This window comes from Zosterops lateralis (assembly GCF_965231275.1).
Source record: "Zosterops lateralis genome assembly, chromosome: 5".
Taxonomy (NCBI): Eukaryota; Metazoa; Chordata; class Aves; order Passeriformes; family Zosteropidae; genus Zosterops; species Zosterops lateralis.
The window spans coordinates 61,431,662-61,444,069 of record NC_139766.1 but is presented as its reverse complement, the minus strand read 5'-3'; the positions used below and the strand labels follow the sequence as shown (position 1 = coordinate 61,444,069).

General features: G+C 44.4%; 1 protein-coding gene across 1 annotated transcript in view; it reads left to right on the top strand.

The window, feature by feature from the left end:
- Positions 1-3,712: 3,712 nt before the first annotated feature.
- The window catches only part of HHIP (hedgehog interacting protein), a gene marked incomplete at its 5' end in the record, with an annotated part of 74,670 nt that continues 65,974 nt past the window's right edge, over positions 3,713-12,408 (top strand). Inside the window, 2 exons of the mRNA XM_083861022.1 lie at positions 3,713-3,979; positions 10,916-11,111. Of these exons, the coding sequence (XP_083717148.1) occupies positions 3,713-3,979; positions 10,916-11,111 (463 nt within the window). The remainder of the gene's footprint in view (positions 3,980-10,915; positions 11,112-12,408) is intronic.

Sequence of the window (12,408 nt, the reverse complement as noted above, 5' to 3'; positions counted from 1 at the left end):
GCCATCAGACAACATCTGTTGGTAGTTTAGGGATAATTTGATACTACTGTTTGCTTCTATCAAACCTGTGCCATGATATCACCTTGCCCAGCTTCTGTTCCTATCTGCAAACTCCTGTGCTAACTGTTTTTCCCAAACCTGACTCTAGCTGCTACACATAACTACACATCTCCTCTTTTTTTCAAACTGCTGGGCAGGTTTTGTTCAAATTGCTGGTCCATGGGAGTTTATGGACCTAGAATCATAGAATCATTAAGGTTGGAAAAGGCCTCCAAGATGACCATGTCCAAGCTTTGACTGACACCACCACGCCAACTAAACCACAGCACCAAATGCCATGTCCAGCTTCTTGAACACTCCACAGACAGCGATTTCACCCCTCCCTGGACAGTCTGTTCCAATGCTTTAACCATCCTTTCACTGAAAAATTCTTCCTGATGTTCAACAGGTCTTCAAACATGAAAGCAAGTTTCTTGGTGTAGCTGAATTCCCTTGCAATACATGTATAACATAAAATGATTTGAGAAACAGTAAGTTCAAGGGCATGCCATGATCAGCCTTGCACTCTGACACATTCAATCCACATGATAGAGGTACCCAAGGATGTATCATTAGATACATAATAAAACTGATTAATTAAAGTAATGGTGTAACTAAGCAGAGTCTATTTATCTCTCAGGAAAAACTAGAAGAAAATCTACATTGAAACAGTGTGGCAGAAACAGCTTCCCTTTTTAAAACTTTCTAACCCTTTCACACATAATTGCACTGTAACCCAAAGATTCTTTTTTATATCCTACAAAGATTCTCATCTACATGTGAAGAAATAACAGAATTTATTCAGCTCCCTTATGACATCACCATGTTTAATTATTTCTAGTAATGAGCTTCATGTGACAGAATCCAGACTGCCTTAAAAAACTGACGTGCTTATTATCCATATTTCCTATGTGTATGTTTTTACTTCCTCAGTATTCCCTTATCTCTGTTTATCAGAGGCTGGAAGTCACCTGAAATTAACACTCTGAACTGGCATATACTAACACTGATCTTAACTCTCCATCATTAAGATAAAATAAAATTCTGTATCAACCAAGAAACATACTTCATTAGAAAAGAAGCCAACTTGTTTTTTTAAAGAGTGGAAAGGAACATTAAGATCAAATCAGGTCTTCTTGCACAAAACCCCAAGAATCAGCAATTTCTATTCAGAGGTTTTAAAGAACATTCAATCTTCAAGTCTTGCTTATACATATTTACATCACCCCATCACTACAGAGCTTGAAGTTTTGAGCACTGTATATGATACAAGGTCAACAGTACATTCCCCAGAAACTTAGGGAAGTGTCTCCATCATAGATCCATGTAAAATTTCTGTGTAGAAACAGCTGTTCACAAACTGTCAGTTCTTTCTTAGTTTGGCAGCTTGATCTAAACCCTATTTTGGGAAATCTTTCTCCATCTAATTAATACACCTCAAACTCTAAGAACTAGTACAGATACTTATGCCTACACAGGGAAAGAGACACACAGATGTCCTGCTCTGACCTTAGGCCACTACAGCTCTCTCAGTGTAACCACCTGTGAGGGTTCTGCTTGGGAATAAAAGTGACTTTATTATGACGCTGTTATTCTGCTGTATAACAGAATCACTTTCATTTCAGAATAATCTACGAAGAGATTTCCAGAGTAATGGAAAGGGCACAGCTGTTGTCATAGAACTGCACTGCTACAGTTCTGCCATGTCAGGTTGCTTATGGAACAAGTTTGTGTATTGCAAAGCAGAACTCTTCTTTAAAACTACAAAGCAAGGATACTGTATCACAGGAATACACCCTTATTTCACCCACAAACATGAGTGATGAAGGCCAAGCTGCACCACAGGCCTTCCTTACTCGTGTGGAGGTGGCTCAAGCCTTGGCTGGGAAAACCTTCCGTCAAATGAGTCAGTGGCAAGACAAGGGGTAGTCATGAGCTGCCTTCAAAAATGCACTTGAAGGGAGAGGAAAGCATCTTTGTGTCTACTCAGTGATCTATCTGATGTGCTATTTATCCATGCTGAACTCCTATTTAGTTCAGCGCAGCTGTTTAAGAGCTCAAGTGTAAATATGAAGAGACTCGCTTTGTTTGGTGATAAACAGGGCCTAGACTGTTTCAAGACACAAGTGCATGTAAGGAACTTAATGCAATACTTCTTTCCCTTTCTCCCTCCTAAGGAGGCTCTTTGGGTACACCCCAATTTTTCCTCAGTTTCTGGGATGAGCAGCCCCTCCCTGGTAAACACACCTCTGACTTTGGTTATGCAGCTGCCCTTTCTCTCCGAGTCAGCGGCTGTAGCTGCACCTGCACCTCAGCCGCCTCTGAGGGCTTGCCCTGGGCTGGGGGTCTCTGGGCTTCCATCTTTTCCTCCATTTCACCCTTGTTGGCCCTCCCTGTCTGGATGGCTCCTGGCCTCACAGGTGCTTTCTCACCGCCAGGCACTTGGATCTTCTGCTCTCCCCACACGGGTGTCCCGTTCCGGGCCTCCACAGGCCGCTCCCTCACACCTCTGGAGACGGGTGTGTCCCACCAGCGGGCTGTACCCCGGCCATCGCGCCCACACACACACACCCCCCACGGGTCTGCCAGCTGGCGGCACCTTCGGGGCAGCCACGGTGCCGAACCCCGCTGGAAAAAGGCCCCGGGAGCTGAGGGCAGCCTCACGCTTGGCCCCTTGGCCTCTGGAACCTTCCGTGGCGTCGGGGCTGAGCCGTGGGGGCAGCGGGCGGGGGGCAGGCCCCGAGCCGAACGCCGAGGGAGCCCCGCTGGGCCGTCGGGGGCGCAGGGCCCACCTGCGGCGCGCCCCTTCCGCCGGGCACCGCCGCCATCCCACTGCCATCCCACCGGACAGGGGAGCGGCAGGCCACCCCCTCCCTCTCTCTCTCTCTCCGCCGGCCCGAGGGGAGGCCCGGCTCCCGCTCCCCCGGGGGAAGGGGGCAGCGGGACCCCCCGGCGGGGGGATCTCCTCGGGGCGGGGCCCGCCGCTCTCTCCCTCTCTCCCTCCCTCCCGCGCCGCTCCCGGTTCCCGGCGCGCCCCCGCGGGCGGCACGCGCGGCCGGTGATGCCGCCGGGTGACGTGCAGGGCGCGCGGTGGCAGCACCTCCCCGCGCGCCGCTTAAAAAGAAGAAGAAAAGAGGGAGCGAAACATGAGAGCCCGGACGAGCCGCAGCCGCCGCCGGCAGCAGCAGCAGCAGCAGCAGCAGCAGCAGCAGCGGAGGGGGCATCGCCCGGCCCGGCCGCCGCCGCAGTCCCGCCGCGGGGACACCCTTCCTATGGGACGACAAGTGAAGGGCTGGTGCCGCCGCCCGCTGCCCGGCCCGCCCCGAGCCTCGGCGCTTCGGCGCGGCAGCGGCAGCTGCTAAAACCCGCGCCGCCTGCACCACTCGGCCGGCTTCGAGCATCCTCCCGCCGGGGCTCGGGGGCTCGGTGTCCCCCGCTCCTGCCTCTCCGCGTCCGCCTGTTTGGAAGAAGCGGGGGCGGCCGAGGTGCCGCTCCTCCGTCGGCGCTTTAACCGCTACTGTTATTATTCTCCTCCAGACTTTCCCCTTCTGGGGGAGGGAGGTGGTTTCCTGATCTGAAGTGCAAAGAAAAGTCAGTGGGATTCCCCTCCTTCCTTCTCCCCCCACCCACCCCCCCACCCCCGGTTCGGGTGCATTCACACGCTCCCTCAGGCATGATGCTCAAGATGCTGCCGTTTAAGCTGCTGCTGGTGGCCGTGGTTCTGTGCTTCTTCGAGGGGGATGCCAAGTTTGGGGAGAGCGGCGCCCGGAGGAGAAGGTGCCTGAACGGGACCCCGCCGCGGCGGCTGAAGAAGCGGGACCGGCGGGTGCTGTCCCCGGAGGCGCCGGGCGGCGGGGAGGCGATGTGCCGCGGCCTCTACCCCCGCCTGTCCTGCTGCTCCCGCTCCGAGCCCCACGGGCTGCCCCACGCCGAGGCCAAGGTAGGCACCAACTGGGGCTGCGCCGGGCTGCGGGGGAGCCTTTCGGTGTCGTGTTTTGGGTTTTTTATTACCATTTTTGCGCGGAGCCGCGCACCGGCGGCGAACCTGCCGCGTTCCCGGGCGGGCGGGGGCGATGCCGCGGCGGGGGGCGGCCGCTCCTGCCCGGGCGGCGGGGGCGCGCCGGGATCCGGGATCCGGGAGCGGGGCCGGCGCTGCCCCGGGGGGCGCGGGGAGCCGGCACAGGTCCGCGCCCGGAGGGGACACGGCGGGGAGCGCTGTGCCGGCTCTACCGCCGGCTCTGACTCCCGGTTACTTTTTGTCCGCAGCGCCCGAGTTGTGGCGGCGGCCCCGGCGCGGCGGTGCCGCAGGTACCCGCGGTGCCCGGGCAGGAGCGGCCGCGGGACGGGCGGAGGAGCCGGGCGGGCTCCCGGCGGCGGAGGGGCTGAGCGCTCGCCCGGCGGTGCCATCCGGGTTGGCTTTTTTCCTGGGTGAAAGATCGTGTCCAGTTTGCTCCACACGCTCACTGCGGGAGGGGGGTTGGATAGCGGCTCGATGCCGGGGTACCAACACTCCGTGCTCTCCTCTCCGGCCGCCTCGGGCCCGTGTGTCACTCACAGTTCGTGTGCCAGCGCCGGCAGCCCCCCGGAGTGTCCGCTGCGGAGCTCCGGCTCCCGCCCAGTGTCTCACCAGGTGCCGGGAGGTGCTCTGCCCTTCCACAGTACCTGGCAGCCTCTCTGCCCGATTTCAAGCTGCGGTCATGTGAAGAGGAGCACCTCCTCTGCTCACCGATTTCTTAAAATTGCCAAGTTCTCTGCATCCTTTAGCAAGTTAAATTCTGCTTATCAGCCTGTTGCTTAGTTTTTCAAAGGCGTGGGTACCTAAGCAGGCAGGACCGTGTTTGATAAGTTGTGCTGTGCTGGCCAGTGCTGCATCCGGGGGAACGCACAGGGGGGGAAGTTGCTGAATAATGTCATTAAGAATCACTGCACATGAAATAAACAATCAGGTGTCCTTTTAAAAAAAATATTACTACTTTTCCTTTTCTTCCCCCCTTTTTTTTTTTTTTTAACATTTCATCCTCCTTCAGGTTTAATTAAGAATTCCTCAGTTACAACTCTCTAGTTGTCAAGGTCTGAGAGACTCTTGGAAAACTTGTGTTTCAGTCTCGCTGGCCCAAGCATAATAAAAAAAAAATACCCAGCCTGAATCGAATTTTTATGCTCAGTTCACGGTAGATTTCACTCCATTCTCATGTAAACAGCTTCTACGAATCAACATATGTGTCTGGGTGGTATCTCTCACTTTGTTTTGTAACAAAAAGCCATATTGCATCATTTAATTTGCTCAAGTCATGCAAATAGGAAAAAATCAATAGGACAAAAAGGGGTCGACTTATCCTCCTCCCCACTAAACTGCTGCCCACACACAGAGTCCTGTTGCTTATGGCAAAAGAATAACAACAACACCATTGTGTTTGTTAGTTGGTTCACTAATGGGTGAAACTGGAGAACATCATTCTCCTTCAGTCCCCAGCTCTGTCCAAATGTTCATGCCTTTTGAGGGAGCATTTGTCCTACCCCCTCTATTCCCAGATGATTGAGAACTGTCTTACTGCAGGTTTTCAGCTGCAGATCTCTCTTTATTCATACCATATGCAGCAGCAGTTTGAGATTCAAGGCAGATATATTTCTTCATGTTGTCTAGAGACAGTGTCATTAGGCTCCTGTGTGATGATTGAATTAAACTATAACCACACACAGATAACCTGAAAGATCTAGCTGGGGAAAAAAAAAAAGAAAAAAAAGAAAGAAAAAAAAAAAAGGAGAAAAAAAGGACTGGGAAATATGTCCTTAATTCACCCTGTTTGCAATGTCCCGGTGGCATATATGCTACTGAGATTATTCAGTGCTTGGAGACCCTTGTGGTAATTGGTTGAATGCAATAAACTGGAAGTTCAATTTTGGTTAGTTTTCCATCCCCAGGCAGTTGAAGTGTTTATTCTCCTCTTACTATTACTTTAAAAGATCTTTTAATTCCTTTTCAATGTGTTTTTTTCTTACTGACGGTACTAAAAACCTGATGTAGATGTGAGGAAGTGACCATATATGCCACAGTGCCTATTTCTGAGCTGTTCAACCCGTTTTGTATTTTCTTTAAAATATAAAATACATTTTTTAAGGAATGTTATTTTACAGGGTTGTAAAATCAGACTTTTTTTCACCAAATATTAATTTTTATGGAACTCACAAATCTGCTTTATCATATCTGATAAACATGTGTTTTCAAAAATATGTCAAAATACATGTCATTTATACTTGGCAGAATCGGGTGGTCACTCTGTAAAAGCCATGGCAAAGTATTATGGTATACATTTGAATGTAACTTTTCTAAAAGCACATTTTTTAAACTGTGTTCTGCTACAGTTCCCAAACCAGCTCTTTTAAACTCTATCAGCTACCTACATGATGGAGTGGCCATGCCATTAGCAGAAATCTGAGCACTGCCATCTTTAAAAAAAACCCAAACCAACAATTAATTGACAATGCTCAGTCGACATTCTAATAAGAGCTTCTTGGTTAAGATGCTGGGTCTGTGAGAATTTTTGACCAAATTATTAATCTGTGCTTATAAATGAAAACACCACCTGCAGTTTTGGGAACAATAATGGATCTACCGTAAAGAACAGATACAACATTGCACTGGCTTAAGTAAAATATCTGCATCCTGTTGTTGACATTTAACTCTTTTATTTTTCTGGCAATATCCCCTTGTTTATGAAGGGCTACTACATCCCAGCCAAACATTGTAATATCAATTTTTCTAAAAGTTTGCTTACAGCCTGACAGGCAAAGAAGTCCTCTCTACCTTGGATGGTTTCACAGCCAAGGCTGTCAAGGAATGGGTGAAAAGTAATTGTTTTCAAGTGTGCCCTTTTACAATCATTTGTTTGCTCTGGCTCTTTCATGAACAAAGGCTATTGTTGAACACATCCAACTAAACAAATAACTCATCTTGGGGTCCCTTTAACAGCTGCCTTAGTACAATGATCTATTTAAATATTACCCTAAAATTGAAACTGAACTCTTTAATGACATAATCCAGCACTATAATACAGAAGAGGCATATGTTCAACTCAACAGCTGAACAATCTCGTCAGCACATGATTTTTAGACATAAATGCTTGTATATCAAATATGGCTTAATGCAATGACTTATTTCACTGTTTTCTTCCTTTTGTTAGCATCAACATTCTCCTGCCTTTCTCACTAGATATGACAAAGTACACAAAACAGATGACAATATTAGTGGTAAAGAATTTCTGTTTATTGTGTCATCTTCTGTTTCTTCTTCTTTGCACTCTTCCTTCTGTTGATAAACCAATTTGGTATGCTGTGCTTTCCTGTACATTCCAGGATTTATCTTACCTTTAGTCTACCCCTTTTACTTTCATGTGGCTGGGGATTAAAGGATGATCTTACAGATGTTGTAAATTAGTCAGCAGCAGGCATAATCATTATTAGGCATGTTGCAATAAGTGTTTGGAAGTTTTACATATTTTCCAGAGCGCAGTTAGTTTAAACCACTGCGGTTTGATGGTTTCACATACGACTTTAAAAATTGAAGCAGGAAATTGGTTTACATTTCTTCAAAAGACCAAAGCCATTGTCAACTTTAAGGTCATTTTCAAAGTAGACATCCAACAGAAAAAGCTTCATTTAAATAAGTATTTCAGAATCTTCTTAGAACTGATTTAGTATACTCCAGGATAAATACATTATCGATTTACTGAAATTCAGAATAGAGACTTGTCCTATCTCCAAGCCAGCACAGAGTTACACATCAGACCTCACACAGAGCAAATGTTACCACCCTATTTTGCTTGAGCATTCTAAAAGTTAAGTAACATTGTACTTGATTTTCAGATAATTGATTGACTCTCATTCCTTAATCTTCCGATTAGCTATTATATGACCAAGATTCATTCCAGAAATTACATGAGGGGGTGAATTCCTGTGGTTAATTCCTGGATAGCAGCTGCTCAGGGGGATTAGGATCCTTTTGTCTTAACTTTGAGGACTGAAATGTTGGCAAGCCTGTATCACCAGGCAACGTCAATTACGTTTTCCACAAGAAACAGTAAATTAGCTTTGCCATCCTGTAATTTATTTCCCCCCCTCCCTGTTCACAATGTGTTCTGGAGCCTTCCAGCAGAAGTACAGTTTTCTATCTGCATCTCTGTGGAGTTAATTCAATAAACACACTGAATATTTACCTAGTAATACCTTGTGTTTACTTGTACTTCTAAACACACCATCACACTGTTACCACAAGAAAGCCCGAGATGAACTCCCTGATGAAAACTTCTGAGACTTCTGCAAACCAGGTGGTACTGCTGCATGTAGGCAAGTACTTTGAAGGGTCTGTACTCACAGTCCTTTCTTTGATGGAAGCACCAAAATGGGTCATTTCATCCTTACTTCAAGACACAAGTGACATGATGTTCTTTAAAAGTAGCATTTGTGGATAGTGGTTTTGCTCAAGCCCTGTTGGCTTCAGACTTTGTCCTGTTTGGCAGCCAATTATACAGGCCCCTTCCCTGTATCAGAATCTCAGCATCCCTTAGGGAAGTCCAGCTAGTGCAGAATATTGCCTCAGCAGCATGGATTGCTGCAAGCCTGTCAAGTCTCTTCTCTACTACCTGGACTGCAATCCTAGGCAGTATTCAAGTTCAGCATTTAGTTGTTATGTATTTTGGTTATTGCTTATAGTAATTGTCATTATATTTTTAGTTCCCATCTTCAAGATTTACCATATCTAGAATAACATCTGAAACTCAAGAAAGAAGACTAAGGTTAAGAATTCTACTGCTATAGCCCAAATGGGCAATCTAGGGCAATCAAAAAGGAATCTAAACTTTTTCAGGAGAGAGAAGCCTGTGGCCATGGAAAAAATTCCCAAAAGAATTCAGGACTAACGCACACCTTTTGCCATACATGCAACATGCAATTAATTGATTTCTGTCTGAAAGCTTTTTTATAAAAAATAAAGACAAGTCCTTTGCAAAATATATGAGACAATTATATTCTCAAGGAAGGTTTGAAGAGAGACAATAAACGATATTTGGCAGATGTTAATCACATTACTTGCCTGCAGGTGCTATGAAGCTTAGGATACTTTGACAGCAGATAGTCTGAAGAACAGAACATTTAATGCATTTAGTGATCCTGGCAAACTTGGAGGAATTCTTTTTGAAGCCAATGGCAGCACATCCAGAATAACAGTAGAAGCCAAATAGTGTTCTTCTAATCAGTGGTCCAGCTTCCAATACTAAACTTTAGTGCACGTTTCCGATGGTCTTTTGACAATATGTGTATGGTAAGACTAAATTTTCCTGGATAGAGTTTGCCTTCTAAATTAAAGTGGTTTTAAATAGGATGTTGTTTAAATGTATGGGCCATATATTGTGTAATATTTTGAATACAAATCTGTTTTAAACAATTGAAGGGCCATTTCTCTCAAGCATTTGAGGTCTATGTAATTATACTCTGTAAATAAAAAAGCTGAGTTCAGACTTGTGTTATCTAAGTACAGCATCCTAGCAGACAGCTGACCTATGAGACAGCAGACTCAAGCATATCCAGTGTTCCTGCACTAAAACACTTATTTATCAAAAGTAACTTAGATAATTCTCTTTAATGTTACATGGCAAGGGAATGACATTGGAAAGTCCTTCTGTAAATCGGCTCAGAGATACAAACTATAGAAAGACTAAAAATATTTTCAAATGTGTGACTTGCAAGTATTTACAAATTTCATAAAATACATGAATTTACCACAGCAATATTTCTAAACATAAGTGTCTTACAGTCTCTGTTTATAGCTGCATTATATAAATGGCAGAAAGAACCTGAGCTTTGTTTTTGCACTGATCAGATTCAGACCCTTTCAATGGAAAGAACACATTTCCCACTGCTCACCATTGGGATGAATGATCAAAAAACAATCCATGTGGTTAACAATAGATTAACAAAGTGCACTGCATTCAAAAGCTAATAAAGACAACTACACTGTTTTCCATTATTTTTCACAATTTGATGACATTGCACTCCTTAGGCTCCTGTGTTTGCTTCAACACATCATCAGTTGTGGTTTCGTGCCTCTTTAAGTGCTACGCATGCATAATATATGCTTTTTTTCAGGACAAAGTTACAGTTTCCATATTGACACAAACAAGACATTACAAATTCTACTTTTGCATTTATAATAGAAAAATATGTCTGAAAAGATAAAGGGTTTCCCACCTCCAAATAGCGTGTATTAGAGAGAGCAAAAAGCAGGGCAGCATTTAAAGCATGAAAAATCCATGGCACCTGCTGAATTCCACAGCAGTCATTTCAGCAGCCAGGCTGTGGTGTCCTATTTTACAAATACCTAGATATGGTTTTCCTGATGTGTTCTGATGGGAGAATTTTAATTTTTAGTCTCTAAACACTTGAGTAGGCCACCTTACAAGTTGGGATTTTAGGTATTTCTTGTAAGAGAAGCAGGTAGGCCTGCTGCTGTAACTCCCTCAGATAAATGATCCCTCAAGTTCAGAGACTGCCTATGTGATGGCAGGCACGGGTCCTTAAAATAACTTGAGTACTGTTATTCTTATCTGAAAAGCAAGCTCAGATAGGAAATCAAATAGAAGATTCTGTAAGATTCCTCTATAAGAAATTAGAGAAATTAAAATCTCACTGTACCAATGGCATATTGCACATTTCATAGTAATAACTTTTGCACCTCCAGAACGGTGACATGAAACTTGATGCATTGATAATGACTGTATTGGATCCACGAGCATTGTTTATGGCATTAGGCCATGCAATCTTTCTTTGTGTAAGATGGAGACACAGGTCACAGGTTTACTTGTCTCTGGTTTGTGGCTTGCAGGTCCTTTCTGTTACCAACAACACAGAATGTGCGAAGCTACTGGAGGAGATCAAGTGTGCACACTGCTCACCTCACGCTCAGAACTTATTCCACTCACCTGAGAAAGGGGAAACTCCTGAAAAAGAACTAATGCTTCCCTACCTGTGCAAAGATTATTGTAAAGAATTCTATTACACCTGCAGAGGTCACATACCAGGTAAAACTCATAACAAAATATGGGGCTAAAGGATGTCCTGATATGTTGATATTGCCTGAGCAGTTATAGATCCAGCTTTTAACCAGGAAAAATCCCCACTGATATCCAGGGGAATTTACCCAAGCAGGGGCAGAATGTCTTCACATCAGATCTTGTGTAGGAAGGTAAATACTTTGAGGGTTTTCTTGCCACCCTCTTGTTAAACTCACCATGAAACGCACATGGTTTGATTGTTGTCAAAGGCACCTGAAATTATTACCTTTGCTTAAATATTAGTGTGTTCATTCTAATCATGCAGACAAGCAGCTGGCCATCCAGAAGGCTATTCTAAATGATAGATTGCTTTAAAATGCAAGAAATAAAAGGTCCTGGGTGTTTGCTGTAGCCTCTAAAAGCTGATGAGTAAAGTGTTTTTTCTGGTTTTGTTACCCTAGAAACTGATGTTTTTTCCACTGGGTTTAAAGCCCATTGAAATCAAAGGGCCTTATTTGATAGACTTCTGTGATCCTTGAATCACTTCCAGTGTGCTGTTAACAACTAAATTCTTAACTTACCCAACACTTCCTCAGTGTAGTCTGTGGAGTTAGCTGGACATAACCAAAAGCAGAGTTTGCCCTGTGTTGTCTGAGGCAGTCACCAAATGTGTGCTATCACTTGTAACTATATCAACAAAATAACCGCAGAAGATGGCTCTGTTAGAAACACTGTCTTAAGACACTATTATGTTAAATAACATCTTTGGTATTCCCAATAGTAAATTATTTATATGTTTAAGACTGTCATTTTTAAACTATGCTTTTTTCCCTGTCCAAACACTACTTATAAACAATGCCACACAGGAGAAAATAATTAAATTGGTTAAGATTTCTTTTTTTTTTTTTTTCTTTAAACTAGCAACACAGACTGGAAAAAAGGACTTGATAATGAGATGAAAAATGAATTTGTGAATAGTCACTTTTAACATATGAACACAGCTTTGTAATATAATATAAACATATTTGAGTAAAGGGGATAGTTTAAGTGGATGGGATTTGGAGGACATTTTTTTAATTGCATGTGTACAGTGTGTACTTGTTTTCTCTGAAACCCCAAGAGTGTGGGGGTTTTTTTTCAGTGTTCTTTTATTGACTTGAGAAAACATTTTGAATTGACTTACTTTTTCCCTTTACTGTGGTTTAACATGTATCTCAACCCATTCAAATATGAAAATATTATTATTGTCTTTATAAACTAAGAGATGTTTCTAAGTCTTTCTTAAACCAGCTGTTTCTTGCTCTTTATCACATTCCCCAAAGCA